Source organism: Mastomys coucha, unplaced genomic scaffold (genome assembly GCF_008632895.1).
Source record: "Mastomys coucha isolate ucsf_1 unplaced genomic scaffold, UCSF_Mcou_1 pScaffold21, whole genome shotgun sequence".
Classification (NCBI taxonomy): Eukaryota; Metazoa; Chordata; class Mammalia; order Rodentia; family Muridae; genus Mastomys; species Mastomys coucha.
In genome coordinates, this window is record NW_022196904.1 from 88,536,822 (window position 1) to 88,557,728 (window position 20,907).

A 20,907-nucleotide genomic window follows, 5' to 3' on the forward strand; every position below is an offset into this window, starting at 1 on the left:
TGGGAAACCAAGGCCCGCAGAGAAGCTAGGACCGAGAACCAAAAAGGCCCCTTGTTTTCTATCCATGCCACAGTCCAGAGATTTAATAAGAATTTATTCAGGGCTTCCTGCTTGCAGGCTTAGAGGAAAGTGGGGCACAAGCTTTGTCCTTCAGGAGTTCTCTGCTTATGGCAGAGGATGGGTAGAGACAGCCAGAGCTGAGGCAGAAGCTCCAAGGGTGCTGAGAGCCCAGAGGATGGAGGGATCCTGGTGGGATCCAGGCACATAAGGATAGAAGGGCTCTTGGACATGACCTAGTGGGACAAGAAAGATGGTGATGAACACCAGGACCACTAAGGAGAGGGGTCTACGACCAACCTTACCAGGAATGTCTGAGCTCACAAGAGGCTTGTAGAAGCAGACTAAGTAATAAGAAAAAGCTTTAAGAGACTGCGTTCTGGATAACCTCAAAGGCACTTCTGGTTTACTTCCTCCATTTTCATCTAGGCTTACTTACCTTTGATAAACTGGACCACAGTCAAGTCTGGGGCAATCTGGGCCAACCCAGCCTGTTTCTTTAAAGGCTCGTGCTGGGAGGAGAGATCCTCATCCTGGGAAGACATAGAGCCAGGCCCAGTCAGGTGGATGCAAGAGATGCTATTCAGACATGGCAGTGGGATAGACGGACGAGTTCTGGAATGAGCTCTGGCATCTCATCAGGAGCATAGACTACTGGTATGCCACTGGTTCTTGGCCCTTTAGGTACTCAAGAGGATTTAAAGACTGAATGAAACTCTTGTCGTTAAACTGTAACTGCCATTCACATGCTCTGACTTCAGGCAGCATAATTAAACAGGATGTTGGTGACAATTATTATCATTGGTACAGCTGTCATCAGTCCTGTCACCCCTATGCATTTCAGCACTATCCTCACAACCAGTCACATGACCAACTTATTCATGATGATACCATCATAACGTAATTATCATTGCCTCTGTCCTACCCACAGGTTATCTCTGTTATTATCCTTGTTACTTGTATCTTCTGAATTATTCCCAAATTGTGATTATAATATCATCACCCTTATCTTTATTATAATCATGTTTATCAATGTCACCAACCTCATCTGTCTCACCAAATGACTAATGTCACCAAAAAGGACATCAACTCACAGTCCTACTACCACTGCAGTCACCAACAATACTTGTGTTGCTGACATCATTATCAGTATCACTGACACTATGTGATGACTAATCTTGGTTATTGACTTGACACACCTGGGAATTTCAGCCTAAGAAATATCTCCATTTGATGGGCCCATGGGCATGTCTGTGGGCCATTTTCTTGATTGCCAATCGATGTATGAGGGCCCAGCTGACTGCGGGCGGCACTATCCCTAGGCAAGTGAGCCTGGGCTGTGTAAGACAGTAGTTGAACAGGAGCTGGGAAGCAAGCCCCACAAGCAGCATTCTTCCATGGTGTCACTTCAGGAAGTTTTCCTGTTGGAACTGAGCTCTTTGAGTTTTCTGCCCTGACTTCCTTCAAGGATGGACTGTGACCCGACCCTTACCTTTCCAAGTTGCTTTTGTTTGAGGTGTTTATCACAGCAACAGGAAGGTAAATCGAAGCAGATCACCAAAGTTATCAATTCACCACCACTATCATCCATCATCAATATCACCATCACCTTTAGCAACATCTTTGCCACTCTTATTACCCAACATGATAAATGCTCTAATATGATAAGTGCCTGTGGGTCTGATGTCATTACATTTTTCTGTGCAGCCTGAGGTCAGAGCCAACAGTCAGCAAATACAGGGGAAAAGACTTTGGACCATTGTAAGGATTAGCCAGTTCTCTGGAACTATGTGGACAGAGTGAGTAGGCGTCTTGGTGGTTGCTATAGATACCTCTTTCTCAACTTGTTTATCTTTCCTTCCTTTTGAGACAGGGTCTTACCTCATATACCAGGCTGGCCTCCTGCTCTGCTTCCGAGTGCCAAGATCATAGGCATGAGCCACTGTGCCCGGCTTCCCATCTCAGTTTCCCCATTTTGGAAACCCACGTGGCACCTCTAACACAGAACCCTGTCAAAGTTCCTCCTGTCTTGCTCCCTGCACTGGCTGCCAAAGCCTGACCTGTCTCGGCAGGCAGTTCATTCAGATACTAATCCAGGCATGCCATCTTCCTTGGGCTTTGCCTTCCCAACTCCTTACGTGTTAGCTGGGCACAGCTTGGGGTTTCCTGGCCTGGGGCGGGGTGGTAACAGGGCAGAAAGCACTAACAGGGAAAGAACAGACAGGAGACTGGCAGGAAATGAGTATGAAGTAGGCAGCAAAGCAGCCTTTAGCTTCTGTCAGTAGCAGGGAACCATGTACCTCAGAGACCTGGCATGAACAGGCAGGCTTCCCAAACTCCCGGCCATACCAGGATGCCTCTGTTTCAAGCATGCCAAAGGGAACCACATGGGCCCCCTTGACCAGAGGTGGCTAATGCTTTACCTTGTAGGTAGAACTGGGGTCTTTGATGCATGGTCACAGGGTATATCAGGATTTGTTTTACCTTGGTGGGGGAGCCCTAAGAAAGAATAAGGTAGACTTTTGGAATTGTCTGGGAGACTGGGGATTCAGAATAGAAATTAAATAGATTTTTATAGAAATGAAATAGAATACTATTTTACAAACACATAGGTCTGAGTCAAAACTTTTTCTGGGTCTGTCTTGTTCACTGCCATACAGGGTTCTGCATAAGTAGGCATCGTGTTTATCTCATTCTCTGTTTGAGCTGCAGCACTCATTACAGGAGCATGAGGCAAAATTGGATCTGATAAATCTCCACTGAAGGAGGAACTGGAGATGGCTCTGACCAGCTACTGCAGCCGACACCAAGCTCTTGGAAGACAAACAAGAAGAGCAAGAGGAGATGTTGCCATAGTAGGAGGCAGGCCTCAGACCAGGATGCTTCAGAGGCAGGCAGTGAATTATGGAGTTGCCCAGGGCCTAGGAGAACTGAGTGAGATGCCAGAAGATGAGGGGCCTCAGATGCGTGGGCTCAGGGATGCACACGTGAGCTTGTGTTATCCTCTTCAGGACCAGCAAAGAGGAGTGAGTGGGAAGTCCTGTGCTTCTTCACACGTGAGCAAAATACTCTGAGGGTGGGCATCACACAGCTAGAAGTGATAAAACTGAGACCCAAGGATTTGCGTTGTTTGCATTCATAGCTCTCCTAAGTTAGGGTGGCCTTTGGGCTATAAGTGCGACATGCCTGCCAGAGCCACGTTATCTAATGCAGCAGCCACTAGTCACATGTCGTGACTAAGCACTTAAAATATGACTAGTCCAACTAAAATATGTCACAAGTGTAATAGTAAACATTTACATTATTATATCCCCAAATTGAAATTTTTTAATGGGACAGGTCTCATGTGGTCCAGGCTGACTGAAGATGACCTCTAACTCCTTTTTAAAATTTCTGAAACAGAATCTCACTGTGTAGCTCAAGCTGGCCTAGAGCTTATCATTCCTTAAACTCATGGTTATCCTCCTGCCTCAGCTGCCAGAGTGCTGGGATTATAGGCATGAGCTATCACATTCAGCTGATTCCAAACTCCTAATCCTCCTGCTTCTCAAGTGCTGGGAATTCAAGCTTGTGACATAATGCCCCCTCTAAATTTATCATTAGACTAAATTTAATTGACTTTTTGAGTGTATCTACTAGAGATTAAGCATCACATGCATGACTCGGCTGACACCTCTTTTGGACATGCTGTCATAGACCAAGGCATGCTTTCTTTCTTAGCCCTGGCCACAGTGGTAAGGGCCTGGACAGTTGATGGGAAAGAAGATAGGAGTGGAAGAAGGTAGGAGAAGCCAAATGTCCCAGACAGACAGACTGACAACTTCTTCACATTTCCCACCAGGGAGAGTCAGGCTCTCCTCTGAGAGCAAGCAGAATATGGTGAGCTTCCTTGTCCTGGTCACAGTGTGGCCTGCCCCTTGCATGCACTTCCCTGTCATGTCTGGTGTACTCTCACATCTTCCCCAGCATTTCAGTGCAGGTGCCATCTGATTAGACTCGTTTGGTGGAGACACAACAATGAATGGGAAATGACTCCATGATAGAACAGGTCACCACACTCAGATTCCTCGCTACCCCAGCATTTTATGAAAAAGGACTTGGGGTTTGGGGACAGAAGAGGAGAGATAGCAGGGGAGGGGGTGTTTGTTCAGAGAGGAGTGTGTCTGGGAAGGAGAGGATGGAGCAGGGCACATCTCAACCTGAGGCATGGACAGAGCCAGCATCGGGGACAGACTGTGGGCACTACTACAACATGACTACAGCTGGTATTCCCTGAGGAAGCAACTGGGGACAAGTGACAGACTGTGGCCAGACCTTGGTTGTCTATGGCCAGATGAAGGGATGGAGACTTTATTCTGTGTGCCAGGAGACCTCTCTGCCCTGGGTTCCTATGCCCCAATTTGTTTCTACCTTTTGTCCCTGATCTGTTTTGAAGACTGCTGACTAATAGTGGGTTCTTCAGGCAGGAAACACTGTGCTGCTCAAAGCAGGGCTTGGGTGGCCCATCTGGCCTGTGGTTTGCCCAGATCAGCAAGCCTGGTAGAACTTCCTCTCTTGGGGGCTTGGTGCTGACATCTGCAAGCCCACAGTACATGCGTGCTATGCATTAGGGCTTGCTGTGGGGCTTTAGCCATCCTGAAGCTATCTTTGGGCACAGCTGAGGTCTTAGACAGCTTCATCCTGGGGCTGGGTCCCAGTCTACAAAGCCAGAGCTGGGCTGCCAGCTCAGAAGGAGCTCCTCGCCAGCTCTCAGTTCCTACCCTGTGTCACCACAGAGTAGTCACAGACACTAGATCTTTGAGAGATGGTGGTCGTCTAAGGGGATGGAGCAGAGGACTGAAGCAGAGAGCCAGGGCATCTTGGCCTGAGGCTTCTTCTGGTGAGGGGTCCTGCAGCAGGCCATCAGAGGTGCTGAGTCACATGAGTGGCTCAGTTGTCCTTCCCTAGATCTTTTCACTCATGTTTTGACATACTACTCTCTCATTATTCCTTGCTCCTATTCATGTTTCTGCCATTCTTTCATCTTGACTGATTGAACAGTTGAGAGAGTGCCTGGGGAGTGGGTTTTCCTGGAACTGAGCCTCAGTGGCATTTATAAACCATGTGACCAAGCTTTTCAATCTCTGCAACTCAAATCCCTCAGGGGCAAGCAGAACATAGGAACTGTATCTGTCACACAGGCAGTAGGGATTAAATGAGATAGTACACACATAGGACCCAGTAGAGGGACAGGAAGAACATAATACAAACTAACTTAATTCCTTCTATTTTACTTAGCATCAGATCTGGCTTGGGTGAGAACTGCCTCAAACTTTCTTCAGGATATAATGGAAGGAAGGTTTTGAAGGAACAAATAAGAAACATAGTGGCCAGTTGCCTCACTCCAGTCAGAAAGGCTGGTAAAAAGAAAGCAGAAGGCAGCAAACGCTGGTGGGGCTGTGTAGGGGAGGGAATCCTTGCCCACCACTGGCGGGAATGTGAATTCGTGCAGTTGTTAAGTCAAAAAGTATGGAGGTGCTTCACAAAAACTAAAAATGGCTGGAGATGTAGCTCAGTTCATACAGAGCCTGCAGAACATTCATGACGTCCTAGGTTCAAGTCCCACTACACATAAAATGGGTGTGGTGGCCCATGCCTGTATTCCCAGCACACAGCAAGTTAGGGTAGGAGGATCAGGAGTTCACAGTCCTCTTTGGTTGTATAATGAGCCTGGAATACACAGAGCCCTGTCTCAAAAAGGAAAAGAAGACAAAAATAAGGGTGGAGATTTAGCCAAGAGGTACAGTGCTTGTCTAGCATGCACAGTCCTGGGTTTAATTCCTAGAATCACAAAAGTAAATAGGCAGAAGAATCAACAACGTCTAGTGTTAGAGAAAGCTGAGTGTCCGCGTTCACTGAAGCATTACAAGTACTGAGATTCACAGTCAACCTAAGTGTCTCACAACAGTCATTAGCAGGTGAGTGGATGAGCACTATGTGAGAGCTAGTTTCTCTGTCTCTGTCTCTGTCTGTCTCTGTCTCTGTCTCTCTCTCTCACACACACATGCATTGGTGTTTTGCCTGCATGTATGTCTGTGTGAGGGTGTCAGAGTCTCTGGAACTGGAGTTACAGATAGTTGTGGACTATGCTGGGAATTGAACCTGGATCCTGTGGAAGAGCAGCCATGCTCTTAACCGCTGAGCCATCTCTCCAGACAGTGGGTACTATCTTAACAAGGAACAAAATTCTTTCGTTTCTCAGGACCGTGGAAGAATAAAAAGTGTATTATGTTGAGTCTAAGATGCCAGATGAGACAGATGTTTGTAGGTGGAGTCTAAGGAATTGGGACTTAGGAAAGCTGCAGTACTGGTTCCAAGGGCTGGTGGGAAACTAGGGGGCAGCTGCAGGGGACACACAGACTGCAGGTCCACAGGAGGAACAAGTTCAAGAGGACTACTCTACACTGAGATGACAACAGTGACCCAACCTGGTACTGGAAACAGGAATCACTGAAAGAACAGAAAGCAATCATGTGAGGTAACACATCTGCTGGATGTTCGATGTAGCCAGGGCCTCCTGTACACATAGGTCAAAATGTTTGTGCATCAGACATAGGCACACATTTTATTTGCCCATTAAAAGATCAATTTGAAGAAAAAAAAACAAATAACTTTTTTAAAATTAGGAAACAAAGTATTTAAGAATATTAGAAAAAGTAGTTTTCTGTTTGTTTCTTTTTTTTTCTGCTCCCCTTAAAATCTGGCCTGACAGAGAAATGAGAATAAGGCCCCTGTTTCCTGAGCCTGCATCACACGCCGAACCTCCTAACTCTATACTCTGCCTCGTTCACTCTTACGCAAGTCCAAAAATGGAGATGCTTTGTAGATTCCAGTATTAGTAAGAAGCAGAGCTGAGATGTATGGCACAGACATCACGAGTGTCTCCCAGCCACTCAGGTACCAGGGAAACTTTCATGGGGCCTGTTTGACCAAAGCAGTCTCTCTCTGTCTGTCTCTGTCTCTGTCTCTCGCTCTTTCTCTTCTTCCCTCCTCTCCATTGTTTAGTGTGTGTGTGTGTGGGTGTGTGTGGGTGTGTGTAGGTGTTGTCTGTCTGTCTGTTTTGAGACAGTCTTACTTCTACAGCCTAGTAAGAACTGGGACTCGCTACATTGCCAAGGATGGCATTAAACTTGTGGTCATTTTCTTGCCTCAGCTTCCCAAGTGCTTGGATGACAAACACGAGATGCCATAATTAATTCCATCTTTTTGTTAGCCTGGGTCTTTTCCTCTGCCTAGCTGTGGTATGTCTAGACCAGCTGTTTCTTAGCAACAGAGACCTTTATCCAATTTGAAATCCCATCATGATGTCTGATACAAGGCTGTAACACCCTCAGAGTTACAACACTTGCTTAGTGTGCATGGGACCAGAAGCCAGCACTGAACAAACGGAAATAAATATGCTGCTGTAAAAACACCGAAGTGGAATTGCTGTGTGTGTGTGTGTGTGTGTGTGTGTGTGTGTGTGTGTGAGAGAGAGAGAGAGAGAGAGAGAGAGAGAGAGAGAGAGAGAGAGAGAGAGAGAGAGAGAGAGAGAGAGAGAGGAAGGCATACTTCTTTATTCTCTTTATGCTGTCATCCTTGGTGTTCTATGGGATACAGTTTGAAGCCTACTCAAGTACACCCCAAAAGGAATTCTAGTTCTGGTATGAGGAAAGAGAGATTCTTATTTGACTGTTTGGGTCGGAGACTGGACTCGTATAGACAGACACAAGGTTGCCACACCCTGGACCCCTTTGGGCCTCTCTATAGGTCCCAGTCCCTTCTCCTGTGAGATGGAGAAGGGATTGCACAATCACTCAGGCCTTGACGCTTAGAGGCAATGTGAGACTGGAGTCTCAGCCCTGCACTGCCAGTGTAGGAAGGGAGACACAAGGGGGCTTCTAGTGGAGAGCCCATAAGGAGGAGACACAGATAACAAGGAAAGCCAGTGTCATTGTGTACTCTAAGAGGCTACAGCAGGAACCCAGAAGTCCCAGGGGCAATACGGACAGATGCTAGTAGGGTAGCTCTAAGTTTTGGGTTTTAAGGAATTCTGCTCCTGCCCTGTATCCCTGGCTATTGTCCCAAAGAAGTACATTGAGGTTAATGACTGAGACAGCCAGTGTCAGACTCACGGGCTCTTGACCAAATTATGACCACTTAAACATGTGGATTGTGCTCAGAGGTGGTGGTGCATATCTTTAAACCCAGTCCTCAGTGGCATAAAAGATTTGCACCATTCTCTATGAGTTTGAGGCCAGCCTGAACTACATAGTAAGCTCTAGGCTAACCAAGGCTACGTAGTGAGACCCTGTCTCAGAAAGAGACAGAAAGAGGGACAGAGACAGAGAAATAGAGACAGAGACAGGGTCATGGAGACAGACAGAGAGACAGAGGGAAGTGGATTTTGGGACTTGAAGACTATGTCTGACATCAATCCTCAGATTATAGGGTCTGGAGAGATATCTCAGTGAAGTACTTGCAATGCAAACGTGAAGTCCTTGGGTTGATGCCCAGAATCTATGTACAAACATTAGGTACAGTGGCACACACTTGTAGTCCCAGCACAGAGGAGGTGGGGGCAGGTAGGTACCTAAGTCTCTCTGGCCAATTCCCCTAGCTACAGAGATTCTGTCTCAAAAACCAAGGAAAAACACCCTATGCTGTCCTCTGACCTCCAACGGCATGCGCATACACATGTGCATACATCTGCATATCTCCCCCCACACATACATACATGCTAGTGCACACACACACACACACAGAGGCACATGATTGCACAGGCACACACAGATGCTCAGGTGCACATACAAACAAAGACACAAACACATACATGCTTTCATAGGCTACATAGATAGGAACACACAGGCACAGGCACAGAAACACATACATAGGCAACACACACACACACACACACACACACACACACACACTCCTCTGATTCTAGAAGAGAAGTACTTAAAAATAACCAGCTATTTGAACTTTAGCTGTGTATGGTAGCTCATACTTGTCAATCCAGCACTTGGGAGGGTGAGGCAGGAGGATCGCCATGAGTATGAGATCAGCCTGAGCTACATAGGAAATTCTAGGCTAGCCCAGATATGAGACCCAAGTGTCTAAAGAATTAAACCTCACCCAGTCAACAACAAATACACACACACAAAAACAGAGCACTAAGAGAAGACCTATGGCACATTAGGATTATTTTAGGTACAACAGACCCAACAGAAGGAAGGCCATGCACCCACTGGCACTCTGAGGCTAGGCTTGGCCAGCATTCTTGATGCAAGAGGCAAGAGGCCTGTCAGGAAGCAGGTGGCCAGGCCTCTTCCAGTTCCCATCTCAGCTCTAAGAACAGGTTCTCAGAGGGGCCAGTGAACACTGTAGAAGTGCAGTGTGGGGTACCCCACCACCCAAGAGGCAACACACCCAGGAATCTGTCAGAGAGCCCTTAAGAGACCCTGCAGAAGCCTCATCGCTGAGCTGCCATTCAGGCACCGGTGTCTTCCCACACCTGGCTTTCCTTCACTCCTCAAAGCAGGCTGTGTGGGATGTCTTCCCAACTCCCCTGAACAAACAACATAGTGGCATGGAGCCAGTTAGAGGACAGAGCCTCAACCTGCAGATCTGGCTGTTCTTGTCTAATCTGCTGCCCACACGTTAGATACATTGGCTAGACCCACTCATGATCAGACAAGCCTTATTTTATGTGCTACAATCTTTTAGCTTGTAGAGATTGGCTTTAATGGCTGCATTTACTTTTAGGGTACTTAGGGGGTTCCTGGGCCTTAAGTCTAGGAAGTGTTTGAAAAGATTTCCCAAACAGACTGGCTTTGACTGTTTCTTCCTTACCCATCCCCCTCTGTGCAGGAGAGACACATGCAGGATGTAGCAGCCAATCTCACCCAGTGGGACCCCTTCTCCAGGCTCTTCACTAGTGACCCTAGTGGGCCAGACCAGCCAACCTTACTGCAAGCATCCTGGCTGGTCCTGGAAGCCTCGAGGAGGCAGAGGCGGAGGCGGAGGTGGAGGTGGAGGATCAATTCCTCCCACATCAATATTTATTGCCCAAGAGCTGCTGGAAGCAGATCACCATGTTCTCAGCCTTCAATCTTTTCTTAAGAACCTCTCAGCTCCCCTCCTCCAAGAACTCCACGAGCTGACAGAGTAGATGCAAACAGCCAGACAGGCACACAATCAGGACCAGTGTCACAAGGCTTCATGGCACATAGATCTCAAAAGCCGACTCCAGGAACCACGGCAGCCAGGACGGCACATTCTCAGAATCCAAGGCAACTGGGTCATGCTCCAGGAATCTGACCTCTGCACCTTATATGCGCCACGTACAGCAGCAAGCCTAGGGAAGTGACTTGCTGCAGAGGTACATGGCTGACCTGTTACCCAGTCCAACAGACAGCCACCCACGCCTATTGTTCTCTGTCCAAATATAGAGCCCAACGCAGAGTATCTGTCACCAGACACACAGCCTCTTGTCCTCCTAAGTGACACTCCTATTTCCAAGGACTCCTCTTCAGGTTCTGGGAATTTGAATCTTGGCCTAAGCTAGGCAGAACTGAGATTCCAAGCCCGCCCCCCTGCCTCCAGAGTGAGCGCAGGCACTGTCAGCCCAGTCAGCCGCTGTCTCTGGAAACCACCACTGCAGAATAAGCATCACTCCTGGGCAAGTCCTGCTCCAGGGCAGCAGAGCCGGTGCTTATCCCATTTCCTGGTGCTCTGCTGCCTGCCCCCAGCATGGCCAACATGGCCTCAGTGGCCACTCTGTCCATGTTCTTCCTGGGCCAGTCCACCCAGCACTTGGTAAAGCAGCTGAAGAGTCTAGCTTCCTGTCCCTCCAAGCATATCCTTGGGTCTTGAAGCCAACAAAGGTTTTGTGATTCTGGCCCCTGCTGGCTGTGCCGACCTGAGCTGTCTTTGGCCCTGCGGTGAGGTGGCTGACAGGGTTCAGTAGAACAGATGGGCCTGGAGCTTAGACAGACTTGAATTCACATATTCTAATAAATTGACTCTCTATTTAAAAAAACAACAAAAAAGAAATGACCTTTTCAGGTCTACTTGTTGGGTCAAACTTTCTTGTTCTAAGAAGGAGGCCCTCTCCTGCACATCAATAAACATGCCGAGAAGTACCAGGCCACTGCAGGAAGCAGGATTCCTTTAGCTGCAAGAACATCCAGCAAGATTTTCTTTAAATAAATTATTCTTTTGCAATTAGAATTACTTAGCAACAAGTACCTTACTTAACTTTTAAGCTGAGGTCTTAACAAGCAGCTCATGTACTTGGGAAAAGAGAAAACATAAAGCACAAAGCTTCATAACGTAGTCAAGTCTGTACGTGTTCAAAGTAGCAATAGAGTTGAAATTATGAGTGAAATTGAAATTATGTTGTCAAAATAGAGTTTTCAGACTCGTTTCCAGGGCCAGACATACATAGCTTAGTGGTAGACCCCCTGCATGTGAAAGGCCTGAGAGGTTCAGACCCTAATAATAATAATAATAATAATAATAATAATAATAATAATAAATAAGTTTGTCATTTTTTTCCAATTTGGAAGCAACTTACTGTCTTTAAGGCCTCATCTTTTGGTAAATTCTTAGAATCATCTATTCTGCCCTGTGGTTCATGGTTCCTGACCTCTTAGTCATGTGACCTTGGGCAAAACCTCCCACCAGCCTGGCTCAGAGTACTCTGTGTGTACTCAGCCCTATCACTGTGTCTGCCAAGGCCAACCTCATGTCTGCTCTGGAACCCTATGCTGAGGTCATTTGCACTCAGCACCCTCGGCTGCCTTCTCTGTACTTGCCAGTGTTCTCATGTCTAGCTCAGAACTCTTCCCACACCCAAGGTATACATCCTCTACTTCTTAGCATCTTCTAGCATAGTCAGAATTCCCAACAATTCTAAGTGACCGATGCCGAAGTATGTGAACCCCAGCAAGCCTGTGTCCTCACCCCAGGGCTACTGGACTTGAATTCAAGCAAATCACTTCATCCTCCCTGTGCCCCACAGCTCTTGGATCATGGGAGGGACCCATGATAGTCTTGGTGTGTATGTACCTGTTGGGAGGAGGTAGTGGGGTTTGCTCAGGAAGGGTGAAGCCTCACTAGGAAGCATTGTGGGTTTTGGAGCCTGAGCAGGGGCTGGTACAAGGAGAGCGCTTACCTTGCTGCCAATCGAGGCCACACTTGCCAAGACCTTCCGCCTGAAGTGAAGCTCATGTTTCTCCTTGGGCATCTCTCTGGGGAAGAAGAAGTAGGGGCTGGCAGCCAGGACCACCAGTCCTGCAGAGATGAGGAAGCCCATCCACCAGGCGCCCACCCATCTGGGGTCTTTTGTAGTCAAGTTGATGCCTCCTGGAAGAGAAAACCATGATGTTAGTGTCATGGTTGGCTGTTATCTCTACCTCTGAGAACCTTCAGCCAAGAGGCCAGCAGAGTACTGGGGGATGCCTGAAACCCAGTGATAACTTACAACCTCAGGCCAGCTACTTAGTCTCTGTGCCTTAGCTTCTTCCACTGTGACACACAGATATCAGTAGCATTGGGAGTTAAGGTTTTGCATGTCATAGGATTTTTAGGAGAATTACAGAAAAAATATACATATATTACAGTAAACATTATACATATATAGCTAAAACAAGTAAATTTAATTAAAAATTTAAATATCTAATCTGAGCACTTGGGAAATGGAAGTAATCAGGATAAAAAAAAATCCAAGGTCACCCTCTGCTTAAAGTAACCACTGAGTTTGAAGCCAGTCTGGGCTACAGGAGACTCTGTCTCAAAAAACATAAACAAAACCTGTGAAAGACAGGAGAAGCACTTCAAGGCATGTGCATTTTATAGTCACGTGTTCCTCCTTTCCCATTTCTATTCCCATTGCATTTTCACTATTAGACAGAGCATTATTACTGAATCAGGTGAAGGTGGGCTTGCAGTTGTCTTTAGACCATGTTTAAAGTAACTGGGATTGTTTAACAGTACCATTCAGAGTTACTGAAGACCTGCTTAAAATGACCATAGAGTTGTGGGGGAAGGCAGTTAACAAATGTGTTTCTTTAACAAATCCTATCTCGTGGGTTTGGTCCCTAACCTATTTTAATTAGAACATGATGCTCAACTGCCCATAAAGCTTCTAAAGCAAAAGGCTGAAGAACGGACACCTTCGCTGAGTCTCCCGTGCTGGGCTTCTATTTCTCTGAACTGAAACATCAGGAGGCTGAGAAACTTACAAGATCCACAGAGCCCCTCTCTAAGGTTACAACAACAGTAAGCAATTTTGTGCAGGAGAGACCTCTCTGATGGGACTATAAGCAAGTTGTGCAGGACGCTCTAGGGTTGCAGCTTCTGTGTGCTGTCACTTAGGGTGTGGTGGGACTCTCAGGGATGCCCTTGAGTCCCTCCTGAAAGTAACTCCAGTAAACTCAGGGGCCCACTGAGCTTGCCTAAGATGGAATTGTTTCTTTGGTCTGTCATCATTGCCCTATCTGGGGTGAAAAGACATTTGCTCACTTCTCTCCAGGAAAAGTCACACAACACCCAGCATCACAGGTACTTTATAAAAATACAAGTCCCCAATAGCACCAGCCAGCAGCAGTTCCCACAGTCTGCTCCCCAGGTGCTGGGCCCCGAGCTCCTCTGGGCAGGGGCTAGGGAACACAGCTGGCACTTAGAAGATGTGGTTCCAGATCATGGATGGGTGTGGCTTCTCTACTGAAGGTATTCAATGCCTTCTTTGTTTCTTGCCTGCCTTGGCCCCATGCCAGACTAGAGAGAGCCTAGCTCCTCTTCAAGCATACGCTAGTCTATGCCTGCAGCAGATAGGAACCACCCACCCTTTAAATCCCCCGTGAAGAAATGACCTGGGAGGTAGCTCAGAGGCAACATCCACCCTCTGTGCCAAGATGATACCAACAGATAGAAAACATATACTTCCTCCCAAATAGAGAAGTCTGGGAAAACCTAGGCTACCCCAGCTCTTAGGGCCTTTCCCTCAGAGCATCAAGGGGCTGCGACCAGAGTCCCTGGGTCACTGGTGTTGAGGCCCAGTGTTCTAGAAGGAAGAGAGACAGGCGGTATTGCCACTTGTGATTGTTGTCCAGACCTGTTCTGGCTTAGGGAACCCATGAGAGAAAGCTAGAGGATGGCCACTCAGGTACTCGTGTGCTGTTGGTGGCTTCTAGGACCTGCTAGAAAAATCTCCAAGAGAAGGACAGGACTTATGGGCAGTAGGAGGCCGAAGGCACACCTGGCACTTGTATACTAGTGTGACGAGCAGGCAACTGAGGAGCCACAGCAACCTGCTCTAACAAGACACCATCCACCCTCCATCCCTCTGCACAGGTGGGGATCCAGGGATCTTGGACCCCCACAGACCTTCCTGGCTATTTTCAGACCAAAGTTCAGCCAGACTCCTTGGCCCACTCTGACCTCTAGTTGATTCTGAGAATACACTTTCCCAAATGAGACCTCCAGAAGTTTCTCAGATTCTGAGGTAGTCACTTGGCTAGAAGGGCCCTTCAGCTCCCTCAGGCCATGTCTCAGCAGGGAGAGATCCAAGAAGAAGCACAGTGACTGAGTTTTGCTCTAACTTCTCAGATGCTATGGTCCTAGTCTTAGGAAGCTTTCTCCCTAAGGACAGTGCTCCTGACAGGCTGTCAACAGTGTGTCTGTGCCTGGGGGAGGGAGGGTATACAAGAAGGTCGGGTGGTGACAATGGGTACAGCTCCTTAAAAGATGGCACTTTACAGTTTATCTCTGATACTTCGTCACATTCTGGTGATAGCCTTGGGGAACAGGAGGATAGAAATTATCTCAATTGTGAGGAAACTGAGGCCCAGAGCGTGGAAGGAAAAGACTCATTCATGGTCAGTGTTGCTGTGGGGCTTCCATATGGGATCCTGGTGTTGTGCCTCCTGGAAGAGCAGTGACCAGTTACAGAGTATGTGTGTGCACCTCTGAGGACAATGAATGAATACTCCACAGGCTCACCTTCTGGCATCCGGTCAATGTCCACATAAAGGCGTAGCATGAGGCTACCCAGCCCATAGGCCATGCCAGGCCCCATCGTGGTTACTGCAAACAGGATTCCTGCAATACAAAGCCTTAGTGAGGATACTGTAGCCTACTTGCCATCAGGATCTCTCTGCCTACCATCAGTAGATTCCTGCATACCTTAGTGGCTCCTTACCTATTCTTAGTGGATCCCTACCTACCCCCAGCAGGTCTGTGTGCTGAACGGGTCTCTATCTTCCCCTAGTGGGTCTCTGACTACCCAATCTTTCATGGCAAGAACAGTCGTGTCTCTTGGTCAGGGCTAGGAAGCTTTCTACAGGATTCTCTAGATTTTGGGGTGTTGGGGGTGCCTATCCTCCTGCTAGGCCTCTCTTCCCCCTTCCTGGGCTTGGCCCCACTCTCAGAGCTTAAGGGGAGAGGCTCTCTTTACCAAGGTAGAGGGGTGAGTTGCTATGGTGGGCAAAGTCATCAATGTAGGAGATCCCAAAGGGCTGTATGGGCACAACACCGATGCCAAGCAGGGTCTGTGCTGCGAACATGAGCCCCACCATAGTCAGATGCTTTGCTTCTTTGTGACTGGAACAGCTGCCGTTGGACAGGGCAGAGGCTGGAGCCATAGTCGTGGACAGGCACAGGGATGCCTCCAAGTCCTGTGACCTATCGTCTGAGAGAAGACGATAAGAACTGTGAGCATAGCTAAGATGACCAATACTCACCAAATGTAAGAAAATGTTCTGAGTGCTTGGATGTAAGCCACTGGATCTCCACAAACCTAGGGTTCGCAGACCAGAAACATGTCAACCAGCTTGGCCCCAGAGTCTGACCACACAGTTCCTGCTCTTAGGTTGCCACAGCTCACTTTTCTGAGCAGGGGCATTCCGAAGGGTCAAAACAGTGGTGGCTTGTGGGTGGAGGAGCAGGAGTGACCAACATAGGTAGAATTTGAACTGGGTGGAGAATGACAAATAAGATTTTTCCAGAAAGGAGGGGAGGGGAAGGGAAGGGGGATATTCCTGGAAGAATTCACAGGAGAGCAAACTTGGGGCCTCAGAAGGACACAGAGTTGGAAGGAGATGTTCCAAATAGCAAGCCACAGAGTAGGGGCAGCCCAGGGCTGTAGGCAGGGCAGGGAGGAACAGGAAGACCCCAGACCATGGAAGGCTTTGGTGTCCTTGGCATTCATTTGGGGAAGAAGCTGTGTCAGTTCAGGATACAGAGTGCAGAAAAGGGTGTTTTCTTAATTTAATTCCAGACATTTACTCCTTGACCAGTATTTGGTGAGCAAACCTGAAGAGACCCTTGTTCTATTATTATCACCAACATGGTGAAGTGGCCTTCTCTTTGTGACAGCAGGGACCTAGAGGTGCCAAGTCAACCAAGAGAGCCACACCCAGGTATTGGAAAGAACCATGCAACCAAAGTCATCAGTGACTGTCCCACTGTCCTCAGTGGCTGTCCCTCTGTGTAATCCTTGCCTCTCTGGTCCTCGTCCCTCAAATGAGTCTCCCAGAACAGATGTTGTCTAGACATTAGAGGTTCAAATGCAGTACAGTTCTGGGTGGGGTCTGGTATGATTCTAGCTGTGGGCCTGGCCTTGCATCCCCCTCTTTGGCCTCCAGATCCTGAGGCAATAGTGGTAACCTCTGCCTCATGGGGTCTTTGACAGAGTGGTGAGTGATGTCCCTGTCTGGTTCCCAGTAGATATTTAAGTACAATAATCACTCTAGAGGTCACATTTGCCTCTACTATTCCTGGGTCCAGGGTCTTACAGATGGCCTAATCTGTCACACAGATGCACAATTACTGTAGAACAGATAAACTGAGAAAAGCTGTGGTTGTCAGAGCAGGGAGAGTGTTTGGAGCTTAGAGTCATGGTAACCTTTGCGCTGATCTTGTGAACACTGAGGCTCAGACATGGGAAGAGTTCAGAGCCAGCAGGGAGGACAAAGTGTAACCTTGCACAGAAAAATCTCTGCTAAAGTGAAAGTTTTGGGCAAAAAAACATGAGGAAGTACTTCTTCACAGCATCCTAAGACTCCCTGTTGACAACTGTCCTCTCAGTTCTAGAAACCCACTCAGCATTTTTTTTTAAGTAAGAGACAAGAGCTCACAATGTGGTCTGAGCAGTCTGGAACTCACTATGTATCCCAGAATGACCTTAAACGTGTGGCTATTCACATGCCTCTGCCTTCTGAACGCTAGGATGCTAGGCATGAACCACCAAGCGTGATTCTCTGCCTTCTTTACGCTCTCTACACTGTGTCACTTTGGGAACCCTGTTTTGCCCCACCCCACTCCCTGCAATGTTCCCCCACGTGCCACTTCCTCTAGCCCTTGGTAGCTCCTTCCAGCTATCTGTGTTCATCCCCTACCCAGGGCTCCTGGGACTTCTTCTCCCTGTCTTCTAAGCAGTCAGGTAGAATAGCCATATTCACTCCACCCATAACTTCCAGGATATGTCTGCTTCATGGTCTCACCTCCAGGTCTTAGCACTTCAGAGACGAAAATGGCATGCTAAGTTTTCTGTCTGTCTGTCTGTCTGTCTGTCTCCTCTCCAGGTCTGGGAGCCCCCTGGAGAGAAGGCTGAGTGCCCTGAGGGATTAGGTACAGAGTAGGCAGGATTGTAGATATTTTTCATGAACCATTGGATGGATGGATGGATGGATGGATGCAAGAGGAAAGGAAAGAGAATACTGGAGATGCTTGCTCTAAGAGAGACATCTTTCTCTTTCAACTGGGCTTTCAAAAAAAAATCCTGTTACATTTTATTTTATTTTATGTTTTTACTATATCCATCTACTCATTCAAGCATTGGTTCTTTTTTCCTTCTCTTTTGTGATACACAGTCTCATGTGTCCTAAGCTGGCCCTTGGCTCAATATGTAGCCAAGGAGAGCATAGAACTTCTTATCTTCCTGCTTCTACCTCCCAAGTGTGTTCCACCAATCCTGGTTCCCCTGTTTTGAATATTTGTGTGAATTAAATGCACAAATACAAACAAAATGCTTCAAACTGTGCCTGGCATCCAGGAAGCACTGTAGGATGCCTTTATTTTATTCTATAGACTTCTCCCAAGAAGCTTCTGTGAGCCAGGCCCTAAAGCAGGCTGTACTATATAAATTCACTCCCACCTCAAAACCCCACAGAGACATATGAGCAGGTCCTCGCCCAGAGAAGACTGGATTTTACCTCAGCCCTACAGCTATCCTTCCTAACATGAACTGGGACCAGAGAGACTTTGATGAGCTAGGGAGGACTATCAGGTACTCAGGACGGCGATGCGCATCCTGGATGCAGACTTAGAGATGGGCTCCATGCTCAGGATTGAAGTCCCTCAGTCACCTCCTGCTCAGTTTCTTACCAGGGCTGCTGTGGTCATAGCGGTATGGTTCTGAGATGAAGTGAGGGAGCGCCATGAGCAGGCCTGCCAGGGCCACCAGGAGAGCGCCATAGCCGATCATCCGGGGTCTGTGCACTCGGCTGCCGAAGTAGCTCACAAATAAGATCAAAGATACGTTCCCTACCTGCAAAGGATGAAATGACAGATAAGGCATGCCAGAGTCCACAACCAAGGGCCTATGCCATGCTCTGTGGCTACCTTCAGTGTTCCCATTTGTACACTGGGATGGCTGGAATCATCTGGATATGTTTTGAATGGAGATTCTAAGCCAGGCATGTTGGCTCATGCCTGCCATCCCAGTACTCCAGAGAGTAAGTGTGGCCAGAGCATAGCTGGGAAGTTAAGGCCAACTTGGGCTACGTAGTGAGGCCCCCATCTCAACCACAAACAGAACACAAAACTGACAACAACATGCAGATTTTGAGACTTCCTAGGAAAGGGAAGGGTCTCGTTGCCTTTCTAGAGGAGAAAAATGAGGATAAAGCTGGCTGGTCAAGCTCACTCTGGAGGAGGGTGATCAGGGAAGGGATTCAGAGCTTCATGGGCCTCAAGAATGAAAGATACAGTCTGATACCAGGGGCTGAAGGCTTGGAATTTCAAGTTTTAGACTCATAATCTCAGGGAGCTACAGGTGGGGTGAGCGACCTCCAGGGTCCTCAAAGGGTGTGGACCACATCAACAGAGTTTGTGGGGTGCTGACTGTAGAGTAGAAGGACTTTCCCTTCCCACATGTGAGATCTAAGAGTAGAATCATGCTGAGACCCATCTGGGAATGGGATGCTGTGCAGCTGGTGGGCACATTACACAAGGAAAAGAATCTCACAGAAGTCTGATGGGCCTTGAGAGAGGAGACACTTCCATCCCCTGAGAGAGACAACATCTGGTGAGAGATGGCTGAGGCCCAGCAGAACTGATTTCCACTGAATCCGAATGGATTGGCTCTGCTTCTCCCTGCCTGGCTGAGGGCCATAGGCAGGAGCCTGTGGATCCTGGGCATCCTGGGGCCAGACTTCCACTGCAGTGTCACCCCTCCCTCTTGTCACTTCAAGGTCAGTCAGAGAGTGTCCTGGAGGTAACTGGAGCCTCTCTCAGGGACAGAAGTGACTCTGTGATTCCTTCCTGGGACAGACAATGGCTACAGGATCTAGGTCACAAAAGAGCCACAAGGAGGGTGGGTGTTTACCCAGCTCTGGCAAACTTAGAAAATATCTCGTGTTTGCTAGCAAAGGGCTCCTAAGGGCATGATGGCGGGGTCCTTTTTCCTACTAGGATGATCAGGGCATGAGGAAGCTTTTCTGGGCTTCCACCCTGGGCCGGGATACTGCGAGAGGAGAGCGATGAAAGATTTGGGGGGCAGGCAGTGTTAGGGGCTACATGAGGGCCTGGGGAGCAAATGTTTATGGGTATAAGAAAGGGGGCAAGTGGAGGTAGGCATATAGGGCTTCCTCATCATGCACTCCTGAGGGGGAAATAGGAACAGTACCTCATTGAAAGCAGCTAGCAGCCCTGAGGTCTGGCTGGACAGCCCAAAGCGCTTTTCCACTGTGGAGATGGAGCTCTTGAGATAGCCAGAGATCATGAGCTGTGTCAGTTGCAGTAGACTGTGGCACAGGACAAAGAACTGTAGGAGAGGTAGTGATGGTGGCAGGTGAACGGACACCGTCAGAAGTTGGGGAGACAGAGGGAGAGTGTGGCCGAAAGATGAGCAAGGGATAAAAGATGGGTAAACAGAGTCAGGGAAGGTAGATATATGAGAAGAGAGAACAAGAGGGAGGGACGAGATGAGGAAGAGAGGAGGGAGGGAGGGAAGAAAGGAAGGAGAGGGAGAGAGGGAGGGAGGGAGAGGGAGAGAGAGAATTAGTTAATTGGAATAGCCCATGGAGTCTCATTCAGGTTGACAAGCTGAGGTAGAACCTGGGGACATGTGTGCTACCAGAGACACACTTGACTTAAAATAGGAGCATCAGCGTCCTTGATCTCCCCAAGGCTGGGCTGGACCTTCCTCCCTGCTCTGTAGCACTACCTGCTTCCCTGGAAGGCTCTCCTCCCCACCAGCTCCCATTTTCATAGGGATGCTCTGAGGACACTCCCTTTTCTAACTTCCCCAAGATGTCCCACCCCACCTCACCCCAAACAACCCAGTCTTCCCGGAAAAAGCTGGCAAACCTCCTAGAGGGAGAAAAGCTTGCTTCTAGGAACCAAAATCCAGGAGAATTTAGGCCAGAGCTTAACATATTTTTCTCAGTACTTTGGAGCCTCGATTCCTTCATTAGCACAGGGCAAGCCACCCGCCCCCCCAGGATCACTGAGGTGATTCAGATCTTGAGGGCTGGGGTGGAGCTCAGTGGAAGAACACCCACCTGGTAAGTTCATCCTTTTCACTAAAGCTATAATAGACAAGAC

General features: G+C 48.1%; 1 protein-coding gene and 1 long non-coding RNA gene across 2 annotated transcripts in view; one reads left to right on the plus strand and one right to left on the minus strand.

Annotated features, from left to right (window-relative positions):
* The window catches only part of Slco2b1 (solute carrier organic anion transporter family member 2B1), a 54,727-nt gene that overhangs the window by 17,134 nt on the left and 16,686 nt on the right, over nt 1-20,907 (minus strand). Inside the window, exons 3-8 of the mRNA XM_031387504.1 lie at nt 19,988-20,125; nt 18,466-18,628; nt 15,536-15,769; nt 15,082-15,180; nt 12,254-12,444; nt 497-590 (exon numbers count right to left, since the gene is read on the minus strand). Coding sequence (XP_031243364.1) covers nt 497-590; nt 12,254-12,444; nt 15,082-15,180; nt 15,536-15,769; nt 18,466-18,628; nt 19,988-20,125 — 919 coding nt within the window. The remainder of the gene's footprint in view (nt 1-496; nt 591-12,253; nt 12,445-15,081; nt 15,181-15,535; nt 15,770-18,465; nt 18,629-19,987; nt 20,126-20,907) is intronic.
* Nucleotides 510-3,162, plus strand: LOC116102629. The gene is made up of 3 exons (XR_004123244.1): nt 510-714; nt 1,765-1,856; nt 2,718-3,162. It is a non-coding gene; the product is annotated as an uncharacterized LOC116102629 (long non-coding RNA).